Source organism: Pteronotus mesoamericanus, unplaced genomic scaffold, assembly GCF_021234165.1.
Source record: "Pteronotus mesoamericanus isolate MK-2021 breed Mesoamerican mustached bat unplaced genomic scaffold, CSHL_Meso_final contig_347, whole genome shotgun sequence".
Taxonomy (NCBI): domain Eukaryota; kingdom Metazoa; phylum Chordata; class Mammalia; order Chiroptera; family Mormoopidae; genus Pteronotus; species Pteronotus mesoamericanus.
The window spans coordinates 11,347,280-11,361,363 of NW_026555137.1; the positions used below are offsets into that span (position 1 = coordinate 11,347,280).

Below are 14,084 nucleotides of genomic sequence, written 5' to 3' on the forward strand. Positions count from 1 at the left end.
CTCCAGGACGGTTCAGGCAGGGCATGGTACCCAGCATTGCCCCTATCCAGTAGCAGGCCCATGACTGTCCGCTTTTTGCGTGTGTGCGCACGCGCGTGCGCCTAGGGAAGGGTCCCATTTTAATTAGTCTTGCGGAGACGTGCTTGAAAAGCTTTATGTTCGATTGCCAAGCCTATGATCGCTTTTGCTGGGTGACACAAGTCCATTTACATCAGAATGAACTGAAGGCCTACTAGGCACGAGGCATCTCGCGTTCCTCGTCTCCTCCCTAACGTTCGGTACCTCTTCCAGATTAAAGGACTCACACTCGAGGCTTTCCCCGACCCTGCCAGCCGAGAACACACGGCCAGTTCTCAGTGTCCTTGGCAGAGGTTCCCGCCAAGTCCTCCTCTTTAGGGAGGGCGAGGTATGTCTATCCCTCCCAGTATCTGGACAACCAGCTCCCTGTGCGTTCCTCTTCTACTTCCTTCCCTTCGCTCTGGTTTGTAAGCGGTACTTTTAGCGGGGTGGGGTGGGGGGCGGAGAGAAGGGCGGGTAAGGGGCCCGGCGGGGAGGGGCGTCGGAGTGCTGTCACCGAGTGTCACGCCGCCCTCTCCGCCCCTCAGCCGGGGGTGTGGGAGCGCAGCGGAGCGCGCGGCAGAGGGCCGGGCGCGTGGGGACGCGGGAGTGCCGGTTCCCTGCCAGCTGCGGGCACCCGGAGCACGCTGGCCGCCTGAGCTCGGCGCGGAGCCCGGAGCCGGCCGCCCCCCGGCCCCTGTGCGCTGGGAGGCAGCCCCGGCCGCAGCAGCCCGGCTCCCGGGGAGCGCGCCCTGCCATGGAGTCTTCGCACAAAGACGCCGAGACGGCGGCGGCTGTGGCGGCGGCGGACACCCGCGGGGCGTCCTCGTCCAGCGGGGTGGTGGTGCAGGTCCGCGAAAAGAAGGGCCCCCTGCGCGCCGCCATCCCCTACATGCCCTTCCCGGTGGCCGTCATCTGCCTCTTCCTCAACACTTTCGTGCCAGGACTGGGTAAGACACCACGGCTGCGACCCCCGCGCCCCGGACCCTGCCGCGGGAGGGCAGGCTGGGGAGGGGACTGGGGAAGATCCTCGGGTGGCGCCTGCGGCTGCAAGCGCGCCGGCCCGCGCTCCCAGTGCCCCCTGGCAGGTGGCAGCAGCTCGCGGAGCAGGCGCCCTGGAGGGCGCAGGGCCGCCTGACCCGCCTTTCACCTTCTCCCACCTGTTGACGAGGTGGTCCGGCCCGGAGAGCTGGAAACTTTGCTGGGAATTTTGGAGCCCGCGGGCGCCGGCCCGACCGCTCCCCTCTGGGCTCCCCAAATCCTGCCCCTTCTCTCTGCCACGCACCCTCCCGCGAACCCCTTTCTCCGAGGGCCCGGGGCCCGGGCAGAAGGAGCACTGCGGCCACGCGTGGCGGCGATCAAGTCCCGGGAGTCCGAGAAGTCGGCAGAGCTGGGGAAAGGGGCGCAAGCCGGGCTTAGGAGACACGCTGCAGCCCCCACTGCGTCGGGGTGCGGACCGTGCAGGAGCGACAGCTCTTTAGCCAGAGCCTCCTTCCCCTCCTTTCGGAGAGCCTGCAATTCCGCCAGCACCCGCGGGCCGCCAAGGGCATGGAGGATGGTTAGTTTGGATACCTGTGGGTTTGGACCGCACATGGCCAGAGGTGACCCCACACTCCTTCCCATGCCTTCTGTTTCTTGCCGTGGACAGTGCACCCATGTCATTCTGTGTTGGACTCTGGCTGCCTGGAGGGACTCTGATGGCACCCGTGCTCCAAATTTTAAAACAGGGGCCCATCACAGAGAGCGGGGTGCCGAAAAGTGAGCGAGAGAGGGGATGAGAAGTTTTCCTGATCCTCTCTCTTTTATCCCCAACCCCAAAGCTCTGTCTGCATGTTCTTGCTCCACTCCCAGCTTGCATGCTTGGCACTCGCTGTTCTTCCTGCTAAGCGGTCCCCCCTCTCCAATTCCTTGCAGGGAGGAGGGGGAGGCCCCGCGGTGCCCTCTCCAGTAGCAAGCCTGCCTCCGCGGGCCAGCCAGTTGCCAACATCTGGCTCCAAGTTTCCAAGAACCGAGGTCAGCTAGAAGTGCCTTTCTGTTGTGCTTTGGCCTTTCTCACGGCCTCACAGCGCTGGGAGAGGCCCCCCCCACCCCCACGCAGGACATGTCCACTTCCCTTTGCTTGTCTTTGTGCCTACCTGGCTGTGGCGGCCAGAGCAGCGCATCAGTCTGAGCAGAGGGTTAGGTGGTCTTGAGCTGTGCTGGGCGATGCCTCCAGCAGCCTAAGCCCATCCTTGTTGGGGGCCGGCTCTGGCGCTCTGCACATCTAGACTCTGTGAGGAGGTCAGCGGCCGCTGATTTAGCGGCCTCAGAGATTCCCACCTGCTGGAGTGTAAACACATTGCCTGTCCCTCTCTCTGGGATGTGACAATCAAGAGCAGGGCTGCATCTTGATTCCACTTTTTTTTTTTTTTAAAGTGGTGAAGTAAATGCCACCTTATGGTTTTTTGAGGAAACAAATGAGTTGGTGCCAGGCGGGAGGGACTGTACCAAGCAAGTCCCACCTGGGCGCGGACGCCACCCCCAGGAGCCAGCAGTGCCAGCCGGGGCCCGCCCTCCTGGGTCTCACCTCATTAGGTGCCTCCGCTGCCACTCCCCGAGCCCCCTGCCCCCTACACACAGCCGCTTCCCACCGAGCTTTCTCCTCTCAGAATCCTATGGGATTTTTGTTAGAAAACTTTAAGAAGCCAGGAGAAAAATCAGGAAACTACAAAAGTAATAAAACAGGTGAGTCATGGGTGTCGAGACTTCTGAATTTTCAGTAATTGAAACCAGGCACTTTTTTTTCCCCCATTTTGTTTTGGCTGTCCCTGTGGAGCTGACTGTGCGCACGGACCCCTGTCCCTCTCCACGCCGAAGGGGTCCTGATTCTTGGCAGGGTTTCTCGTCTGTGAATCCGGGCGCCTGTCTCTCTGGGCTGCTGGGAGGATGGGATGAGATTATTTACAGCTCAGGGCTCGGGCGCCCTGGGTGGAGGTGGTGGGTCCCTCTTGTGCTTTGCGCTTCTGCAGGACAGACACTGGTTCCGTCCCTGTGTGCGTGCGCACGTGTGCGTTTCTGGACCTTTCTTCTAAGTGTTTCTTGATCCCTCTGCTCGCCGCAACCGGCAGTGCAGTCCTACATAACAAACCAGCCCAGGCAAAACTTGCGGGCCATCCCCCGCTCTGCGCCTCCAGGTCCCCTGGCCTCCTCTCAAGCTCCTTTGGAAACTCAGATTCAGTCTGGCTGTGCCCTCTGAGGAAATGCAGATACTTTGAATCCATTCACTCATTCATTCTGCAACCTCAGCGCACCCCCCACGTGCCAGGCATGGGGGATGCAATGACGAATAAATCAGCCAAGACGTCATAGATTACTGAGAGCAATTGATGCAAACTTTGTTTAAATTTGGTAAGTGCTGTGATGGCAGCAGAAACTGTTTTAGCCACAGTTAATGCTTCCTGGGTTGGGGGTCAGAGAAAGCCTCCCCGAGGAAGTAGCTTTAGGCGAGACCTTGCAGGGAAGATCTGTCATGTGGCCCCAAGCTCTTCCTATCTTCATTCCACCCCTACTCTCTGAAAACTGGGTGGACCATAGGACTCAAAATCTCTCTTTGAAGCTTCCTTCCCTCCTGGGGAGTGGATGGAAAGCAGAAATGACTTATGATCTCTCAGACTCCTCATCGGAACAATAAAAACAAATTTTAAAAGTGGATGATGGTAAAGAGAGTCACCCCAGTCCGATTCTACTGGTCAAGACCGCTGCCTGTACCTTCAGAGTCCCACAGGTCGGGCACGTGTAAGGATAGTCACAGTTCCTCGTGTACGTAAGGCAAGTGCATTGTTATGCCCCTGACAAGCCAGAGAGTTTGTCTCTTGGTCAGGGGTAAAGTTACGCTTTCATATTTAAACATTATATCTATCTGGATTGACTTGGTGAAATGAAAATGTTGGTAACTCCAATAGTGGCAAGGAAAGTGGGATGGAGGAGAGCTTCCATTGACCGCTCACCGTTCCGCCAGACTGACGTTGGCCATTAATCTACTGTTGAATATTCATAAACATTTAATCTCTGCCTAATAAGCCGCCTCCTCGTTGACCCTCATCTGAAGTCTCCCTTCCCCTGTAAGAGCACCACAGGCTGGCTCAGCTCCTTCTCTCTCTTCCCTCTTGTCCTAAGGCTCCGATATTTGCCATGACCTCCCTTACGGCATCTTTTGTATTGTTGACTGTCTGTTACTATTTCAAGAGTTTATTCTTTGTCTGTCGATATATAAGTTCCTTGAAGCAGCAGCCGTTTTAAATTTCTCCTTGACGTTGTGTATCATTTGTGGATATGTATTAACTAGAATTAAACTCCAGGAATAGGCATTAGAAATCATCTGGTCTACCAGCTTTATTTTATATAGAAGCGAGGCAGGCTAGGACCTGGAAGGTTATATTCAGGTAAGAACTGATGTACTTTATATCCTACTCAACCTTTTAAAGGAAGTTATTAGAGGATGTATTTTAAAAAGACAACAGTAAGCCAAGAAAGAAGATAAGAGATCCAGGAGATAATGTATTGAACTCAAGGCAGCCATGAAAGGCAACCCCAAGATAAAATTGTTCGCAGGCCTGGAGAGCAGTTGCTCTTCATTAGACTGGGAGGATGGAAGGTGCCAGGAAAGTGGTCTCTGAGGATGGGGTGAGGAGGGACATTGCACAGAGCTGAGAGTATCATCGTCATACTGCAAGAAATTGAAGTTGTGATAGGACACAGAAGGTAAGCAAGAGAAACAGAAGGAGATTAAAAACTCCTAAGTAAAGACAAAAAGTTATGCAAAAGCATTAGGATCCCAAAATGAAGGAACCTGCCCAATGAGATCAGGAGGTCAGCAGGTTTCAATAAATAAATAAATAAATAAAATAAAGATTTCAGACAACAAAGAGAAAATTTGGAAGATATTAGGGATATGGTGAAGAAGGCACATGTTTCTTCTACTGACAACAGGAGTGAGAGGTCATCAACAACTTCCAGAAAAACAAAAAAATTTTTCATGAAAGACATGCCTCTCCTATGAAGCAAATAAACCCATGGCCTGATTTTAAGCAAGTGGCGGAATGTGAGAAAGGCTCTTTTAAGTGTGTAGGGTCTGTCATTGGACCAGTGGTGCACAATATGGGCTCTTAGGTTCTCTTTGACTCTGCAGCAAAGACTATTTGCTTAGTCATAATGATATAAAGGCTGCTCAGTGGTTTTCAACTTCTAAAACCAAATACAAAGCACCGAAGACTACTTAAAATAGCCATAAAGGAGGATATAAAGATTTTCCACCTTGACAATATGAAATGAAAAGCACAGCTTGGAGAAGACGGCAAAGAGAAGACAAGAGAAGGACAAGCAATTGTGATAGATTGAACTGTTGCTTCCAATTGTTCACTGTGCTCCCATGGCTCAGTCACAGCTTCTGTGGGCACAGAATACTTCCTTCCCTGCCCACTGGTGTCTGGTTTGGGCATGCGATTTGCTTTGGCCAATTGAATATGAATGAGAATGGCATAAACCATGCCTGAGCAGACACTCCAAGAGGCATTGCGAGGTCCTGCCATTGTTCTGGTGCCTCTCTCAGGAGAATGGCAGGTCTCAGCTGGGGGTTGCTCTTCATTCTGGTTCCTGAAAGAAAACGGACATCAGAAGCAGAGCATCACATGTCATGTGAATGAGAAATTAGGCTGAGTTGCTAAGAATTTTCTGTTGTGTCTAGTGTTAGTGTCCTAGCACCCCCGCGAAAGCTGACTAACATGTAGAGGTAGGGTAAGCGCTGTGAATACCCCTCTCATATGAAGTGGGGGATCGAGAGATGCTGTCTGTAGCTGACAGACTGAAAAAATAAAGGTTGCCACGGTAATCAGTAGGTGAACTGAAATAGTGATCGGCTGGGACAATAGCAATTGCGCTGGGATAACGCTGGGACGGTGCCAAATGGATGTGGGGGTGATGTATGGAGGCTAACTCTTATGTAATATTACCGTAGACAGTCAATAACTGATGCCTAGAATTTTATTTTTTTACTTTTTCTTTTCCTTTTTTTATTATTGTTCAATTACAGTTGTCCCTACTTCCCCCCGCCCCGCCAAACGCCTAAAATTGATAAAACGTGAAAAGGCAATATAACATACTTTGGAGATTAGAGAAACATCCAAAGGTTTCCCACCCTTTCTGGCATCATCAGTGTTCCTCTGTTTAATAGCTCATTCCCGGAAGCACACACAGAGGCGGAAATTCTCTCCGGCCTTTTAAAAATAGCCTCTCTTGATCCTACGTCCCCCTCCGGCCATCGCCCTTTTCTCTTCTCCCCGTCACTGCTGCGTTCCCTGAATGAGCTGTGTGGATCGTTGTCACTGGTGGCTCTTCTCTCACTTTCTCTTGAACCTGCTCTAATCCTGTTTGGCCTCTATCACTCACCGAAATGGCACTTACCAGGATCGCCAGTCACCTCCAGGTTGCTAACGTCTGCAGTGCTGAGTTCTCTGTCTTCATCTTCCTGGAGCTCTCAGTAGCGTGGGACACAGTACTCTCTTCCTTCTCCCTGGATTGCTGCCTTCACTTGACTCCTGGACCACCACCTTCTCCCGGTTTTCTTCATACTTCAATTTTCCTTTGCTCATCTCGTCAGCCTCGGAACTTGGGAGCCTCCCAGGGCACTTGACCTTTTGATCTTGATCTTCTCTTTGATCTTGATCTCCTCACCGCCTACATACTCCCTTGATGTTAGTGCTCAGTCTCCTGGCTTTAAATTGCACCCTAATAGTGATGATGACTCCCAGATCCGGGTCTCCAGCTCGGACCCTTCCTTTGAACTCCAGGGTGTTACAGTCAACCAGCCTCCCAACATCCCCCTCCTGGCAACCGAAAGGCATCCTGGAGTGAACTCATCCAAAACCAAACTCCTGATTTTCTTCCCCCAAACTGCCTTGCCCTCATCTTTTTCCTTCACAGCAAATGGTATCCTCTCGGAAGCTTAGGCCAAAAGCTGGGCCTCCTCCTTGACTCCTCTTTCTTTCATACCCCAGGCCCAATCTGTCGGGAAACACTTGTGGCTCTACTTTCAAATCAATTCAGTATCTGACCACTTCTGAGCATCTTGTCTCTCCCTCACTGGGCCAGGCATCCCTTTTCTCCTGGATGATTTCAGTGGCCTCTTAAATGGTCTGTCTTCCTTTACTGACGTTGCTTATACTCTGTCCTCAACATGGCAACCCGAGTGATCTTTTTTAAAACACATGTGAGTCGGCTCATGGCACTTTGGAGCTGCAAACCCTCCAGTGGCTCTCCTGTTACTCAGAGGAAAAGCTCAGGTCCTTACTATGACCCACAAGGCCCTAGGCCAGAACCTTCCAAAAGAAATAGAACATGAGCCACAGATGGGATCTAAAATTTCCTAGCGCCTATATTATAAAAAATAAAAAGGAATAGGTAAAATTATAGTATACAGGGGTGAGCAAAAGTAGGTTTGCAGTTATAATACAAATAATACAGTAATTAATAATAACACAATAGGCTCTGTCTTGCTTACTCACAACTGTAACCTACTTTTGCCTACCTCCGTACCTTACTTAACCACGTATATCCAATACATTACCATTCAATACATATCAATATAACAATTATTAATGAGACATTTTATATTCCTTCTTTGTGTACTAATTTTTCAAAATCTGGTGTGAGTTTTACACTTATCATCTCAATTTGGACTCACTCATTCAAGTGCTCACTAGCCATGGGGGCTGCCATGTTGGACAGTACAGCTCCATAGCATCTGCTCCCACGATGTTTCTGATTTCATCTTTTTTTTCCTTTTAAAAAAATCCTTACCCAAGGACATTTTTTCCATTGCTTTTAGAGAGAGAGGAAGCGGAGGGGGAGAGAGACAGACAGAGAAAGACAGACATCGACCAGCTGCCTTCTCACTTGTGCCCTGACTGGGGATTGAACCCACAATCTGTGTATGTGTCCTGATCGAGAATCAAACCTGCGACCCATCAGTCTACAGATGACACTCCAGCCACCTGAGCCACACCGTCCAGGGCTCTGATTTCATCTTCTACACTTTGAGGGGTGACTGGGTCAGAATGAATAACATCAACAGCCCCCATGTTTCTTCTGAGACGTTGTGAGGGACTGAGCTGCTGTGGGGAGTGGTTGTGGGCAGTCAGCATATACTGAGGAAGATGGCGTCTCAGTCAAGGGTAGGCCATGTGCTGAGCTGAGGACCGCTGGCTTCCCAGTTCCCTCAACGGAAGGTCACTGGCCAGATGTGCACTGTGCTATGTGCCAGGTGTAGGCTGAGCTGAGACGCAAAATCGAAGAAGGCCCGGTCCTTGTGTCAAGGGGCCGGCCGTCTGCGGGAAGGCGGATGGTGCTAAGTGCAGACAGGGGGTGTGCTTTAGGGAGGAAAGGCAAAGATGGCTGCTGCGACCCATCCAACCGGGGCGCAGGGGTGAGAGAAGGGTGTCCCGGCAAACAGGGCTCCTGCGGGAATGAGTAGAGGGACCTGGAGGGTACTGAGTAAGTTACATTTCCAGTTCCGTGTCAGATTCAAGGAGCCACAGCGTCATGGAAAGTGGGTGACCCTCAGAGCTGGTCCCCATTCTTCAGTAGCATCAAACCTTGGGCAGGTCACTTAACCTCTCTGGGCCTCAGTTTCCCAATCCATAAAAGGGGAATAATAACTCCTGCTCAGTCACCTCACAAGGTCATCATGTTCTCTTAATAGGAAACTGCCCCCATGGTCAGCAGGTTATCACTACTGGTTAACATCAGCAAAATTTCCTTTGTTCCCGAGATCATTTCTGGGGTTTTCCTCAGAGTGGCACCTGGGGTGGGTGGAAGACCAAAATGCGCTTCCACCTTCTGCAGCATCCTGGGCCCACGCAGCCCCCAGAGCTGAGACCTGGGCATTGCCAGGCACCGACCAAAGTGCACGCACCTGACACGTTCTCTAGGACCTGGTTTACCACACCAAGCGGGAGGCCTGCCATTATCCTTCCCAAACCCTGGGTCTGAGGCACCGGCCTCTGAGCAAGAGGCTGTGGCAGCAGCAACCTGGGGAATGAGTGCGCGCTTGTGTGTGTACACATGCATGCACGTACGCACCCATGTCCCCACAGGAGCTACCTCTCAGTTATTTTACTGTGAAAATTAGAGGGCTGCTCCCAGGTTCGTGTTTGCACGGCTCAGCCTCACAAGTCCAGGGGACAGTCATCTGGAAGCCATTCACACAGTACCAAGGCACCGAGTGGTGGTTTATAGCCCCGAAGCCCCATCCCTTGGGCCGGGTGGACGGCCTGGGAGGACGTGGGCTGTGGGCAGGAGCATCTTCAACACAGGGGCGTCCCAATGCGAATTGGGGACTGGGTCTCGGTGGTCCAGCTGAGCACGTTTTCTCCAGGTGACCTTAATTAGGAATGCCGTGCCTAGGGAGAGGCTGAGACGAAGGTGAGGGGACATTGTCTGTCTAATCAAAAGGCAGAGCACAGGAATTAATTATGCATTCCTTGTAAGAAATATCTGAAATTACATCGAAGAAGTCATTTTTTCTTGGAAGGAATAAAATGGCATGAGACCAGGGCTGTCCTGGAACCTGGAGTGTGAGGGGGCCATGACCAGGGTCCTCTGGTGCAGCCAGGTACTCAGTAGACTTTGGTCTTTGTTGACTGAGAAGTTTGACCGGGGTCAAGAATAATTTGGTATTTGGTACAAGAGCCTGTCCTAAAACCTCAATAAAGAAAACGGCTCGTCTTTCCTGGGGCCAGGCAGCGTTTGGGCCACTTCCACCCCTTCGTTTGACAGATGAGAGGCCTCCTCTGGTACCCAAGGCTCTGACTCACAACCTCACCCTCACTTACCTCAGCCTGACGCCTTCCTGCCCGTCACGGCATCTGGCTTGTACTGGGTGGTTCATTACTCCTTGTTGAATTAAACAAGTGCACCTGCATTTTATTCAGACCTGGTGAGGGCTGCGGAGGATGACATGTGACCTATTAGTGACCTATCAATGACCGCATCGGATCCCGCCAGCAGGACCACCTTCTCACTGCCCAGCCTTTTTTCCCTGCTACCAGCTTTGTTGAGATATATTTACATACAAAAGTCATTTTTTTCAAGGTGTAGCAAACTCCTTCCCCTACCCTGTCTTCCATTCTCACGATTTGACCGCTTTCTGAACCTGGGAAGCTTAATGTGTCAAGAACAGCTCAGGGCAGGTGCTTTTGGGAGGAGGGAGTGTTTGGGAACCTTTGCGTCGCTGGGTCTCACAGTTCTGCTAGTGCAGGAAGGCTCGCGTCCCACCCCGTCCCACCCCGCTGCGGCCGCTGGGCCGGATGAAGCAGCCTGCAGGCTCCCGGAACAAACACTGTTTGGGAGGCTGTCATATTTTATTCTCTGTTTTGTTTTAAAAAGAAGCATTTCACCAAGAAGGAAAACTTTCTCAATGAAAACGTACCAGCATGGCGCCAGTAGCATAACTAAAACGTGGGGCGTCTCCGAGGGGGAGACAGATGGGCTCTGGCCCTGGCTGTGGGCGTGGCATCGTTAGGCCGCGCTGCCGAGGGAGCGCCCACGGCAGTTCTCGTGGCGCGGGTCTTCCTGGGTGCCCCCTGCTCAGCGCGGCTATGGTATTACATTGCTGTTTTAAGAAATGTCTATGTTAGCAGATTAAGCACATCTCCGCTTGTGTCTCAGCTGTGATCATCTCGTTCTTCTGCTCTGAGATCTTCAGTGGCTCCCCACTGTCCCGCAACTAAGTTCATCTTCCATGTTGGACCCATAAGGATTCAATGAACTTCACCTACTCTTTGCCTCCCTTTATTTAATCAAACTGGGCAACCGGCTTTTACCAGGTGCTGCCCACGCATTTCTGCTCCTACCTGGAACTGCCTCCCCCACCGTCATGTCTGAATCCTACATCCAGCCTTCAAGGCTTTCTTAATCACCCTGTGGTGAGCTCCTTCTTCCTGGGATTGTCAAACTGCTTAGGATATTTCTCTTACTCTCCTTCAATTCTGGTTCTTCTGTTATCTTATCCTTGAATCATCTCCCTGAGGGTAGGGGCTGTGGTTTCCTCATCTTCCGCCTCCCCCAGCTCCTAGCGCCTTTCCAACCGGTATTGGAGGAAGTAAGGATGTGTCTGCCTACTGATGTCTGGGGGTGGAGCCAGGAGCAGGTCCTGGTCCCTTTAACCTAGTGGGCCCTTATCCAAAGGACACAGGCGTTCATGTTGCTCCTCAGCAATCCTAGCGCAGAGGGAAGTAAGGGACGGAGTTCTCAGGGCAGGAGTGGGGGCTGTAGCACAGCGTGTCTCTGAGGAGCCCTTGATGCACCGGTCACTGAGGGGAGGTACATGGGCACAGGGCCTGTTCTCTGGGGGATTTGTTGGGGGCAGTCACAGTGTTACTGAGAAGAGCCAGGCCACCATCCGTCTTTTCGAGTTGTACAGCTAAAGACAAGTGGGGGGTGGAGGGGACTGGTGGAGGGGATCCATCTCAGTAAACTGCTTTAATAAAGATTAGTTTGGTCAATAGCCATCAAATTAAATGTAGGTGGACATTTTGACGAGGAGCAGGACATTAGCATGGTCTTCAAGTGTCTTTCTGCAGAATGCTTATAACTTGCAAGGGAAAAACTCATACAGTGAAAAAACCAGACAGCATGTTGACTGGGTGAAAAAAAACACCTCACCCAGGCCTTGCGAACATGGTGCTGGGGGGAAGAAGCCAGCCACCCAAGGCCACACGTTGTGTGATTCCGCGGAAATGAAATGTCCAGAAGAGGCAGATCCGAAGAGACAGAAAGTAATTGTGGGGGGCGGGGAGTAAGGTGGTTGAGCGGATCTGGGGAGTGACTGCTAATGGGTATGGGATTTGGGGGAAGTGGTGAAAATGTTCTAAAATTGATTATGGTAATGGTTACATAACCCTGAACATACTTAAATCCACTGAATTATTAAATGGGTGAATGTTACCGTATGTGAATTATATCTCGAGAAAACTGTTCAAAAATTAGCATCAGGGAGGAGAGACAGACACCACAGGCCTCCCGATGTGATGTCCTGAGAGGAACACACATCGCTTCTGCAGTCTTGTGTCTGGGGGTGCAAAACCTGAATTGATTCATGAGGAAATATCAGAAAAGCCCAAATTAAGGACATTCCATAAAGCACCTGGCCTATATTCTTAAAAAATATCATTGTCATGAAAGATTGAAAAAAACTAAAAACATGACAACTAAATGTAAGGCATGATCTTGGATTAGAGCCTGTACTGGAGGAAAAATGAATGCCAATAAGGACATTATTGAGATAATTGACAAAATTGCAATATGGACCGCAGATTAGATAAAATATCCATATCACATTTCCTAAAATTGATATTCATCCTCTGAATATGTAAGAGAATACCAGTGTTCTTTGGAAACACACTGAAATATTAGGGGATGAAGGGCTATCATATATTAAACCTATTCCTCAATGGTTCAGAAAAATAATAATAAGAGAGAAAGAGAATGATAAAGCAAATGTAAAATGTTGTAAATTGGCAATCTAGGTAAAAGGAGGACAGTAGTTCTCTGCATTGTTCTTGAAAGTTCTCTCTAAGCCTGAAAGTAAAATATTTTTGAATAAAAAGTTTAAAAAATCATATGGTTAGAAACCAAACCTACTCACACAGTTCAAACACAGCACTTGCACCTAAATCCAAATTACTGCACCTTCAGTTATCACGTACTGTTTCTTATCATTTAAGGTCTATAACTAACTCAGGGGTCATCTGAAGCCACAGGAAGACAGTCATGATACAAGATGGCACTGGCTTGCAGGGCCCAGACCCCCCAAAGAGATTTTTCCAGAGGCCTCTACTATTAAAAGCCCACGGTCTCACCAAAGCTCACTGTGGCCATTTGGGAGTGTGACTTGTCCTCTGCTCCACCAGCACAGGCTTGATTATAACAAAGGTGAGTGTCCCAAGAGGCTGGGGCAGTGTCCACAACTAGATTCCCTTACAGTGGCTCATTGGAACTAAATGGACTGCATTTGAAGTCATCCTTTGGGGCCGATCAGGAATTTAAATGCTTCATCCAGAGCTGGACCAGATCCCAATGCTACAGAGCTATTTGGAGAATTCTTTCTTTTCATGCTTATTCCTGTTTTTGACATCTCAGGATGGAGTCCATGACGCTTTCATGGACCTCAGAGAAACAAACCTCAGACCAACAGCCAATAACCGCACCATGCCAGGAGGGCACGGCAGAGCTGCCCGCTAGCCTCGGCTACTCTGGGGGGTCATGTGAGTTGAACGTAAAAGTGGAATCTTTCTGTGGTCTGACTCAGAAGGGAAAAATGAAACCCCATAACCATCTTAGGCCCAAATAATTGTGGTTCTAAGGCTCAAGGCAGAAAGGAGGGCAGTGACGGATTCACCAAACCATGTAGGTTGGGCTTGACCAGAAGGTTTGGTTGGTCTTGGGGGTCAGTGCCCAGAGCCAGATGCCGAGTCTGATACATCCTCAGGAGAGGGAACCGGGGATTGATCCGGGCTAAAGAGAAGCAGAGAAGAGCCGTAGCTCTGGCAGGATGCCGGACAGCTTGGGCCCACTCTTGGGCGGGATGCTGTGTGTTTTATTTTTCCCCGCCAGCTTCTCACCTAAGCCCAGTGCAGCTGATGTCGCAGGATGTTCTCAATCTCCTGGTGCAGGTTCCCCTGAAGACTTGAGAGCTGGGTCTACCCTGTGTCAGGACGCTTAGAGAGTGACTAAAGCACTCCTTCAAGGCAGACCCGGGGAGGGTGAGCAGGCATGGCTGCCCGATGCTGTTTGCATCCCATCACTTCATTTTCCGCGTGGGGTTCCCCACCCACCGCCCCCAGACAACTGGGGATTGGCACTGCCACCAATCATGAGGGGAAACACACATAATTATTCACATAAGTCTGAAGACAATTAACACCAACTAGGGGGAGGAGGTGGAATGATGAATAGAAAATGCCTTAAAATCAAGCAGCTCCTCTTTTGGGTTA

At 50.8% G+C, this 14,084-nt stretch overlaps 1 protein-coding gene across 2 annotated transcripts in view; it reads left to right on the top strand.

Moving 5' to 3' along the window:
• The first annotated feature begins 814 nt into the window (after positions 1-814).
• The window catches only part of STUM (stum, mechanosensory transduction mediator homolog), a 37,855-nt gene continuing 24,585 nt past the window's right edge, over positions 815-14,084 (top strand). For both annotated transcript variants that reach the window (XM_054576468.1, XM_054576469.1), the window contains exon 1: positions 815-1,007. In XM_054576468.1, coding sequence (XP_054432443.1) covers positions 815-1,007 — 193 coding nt within the window. The remainder of the gene's footprint in view (positions 1,008-14,084) is intronic.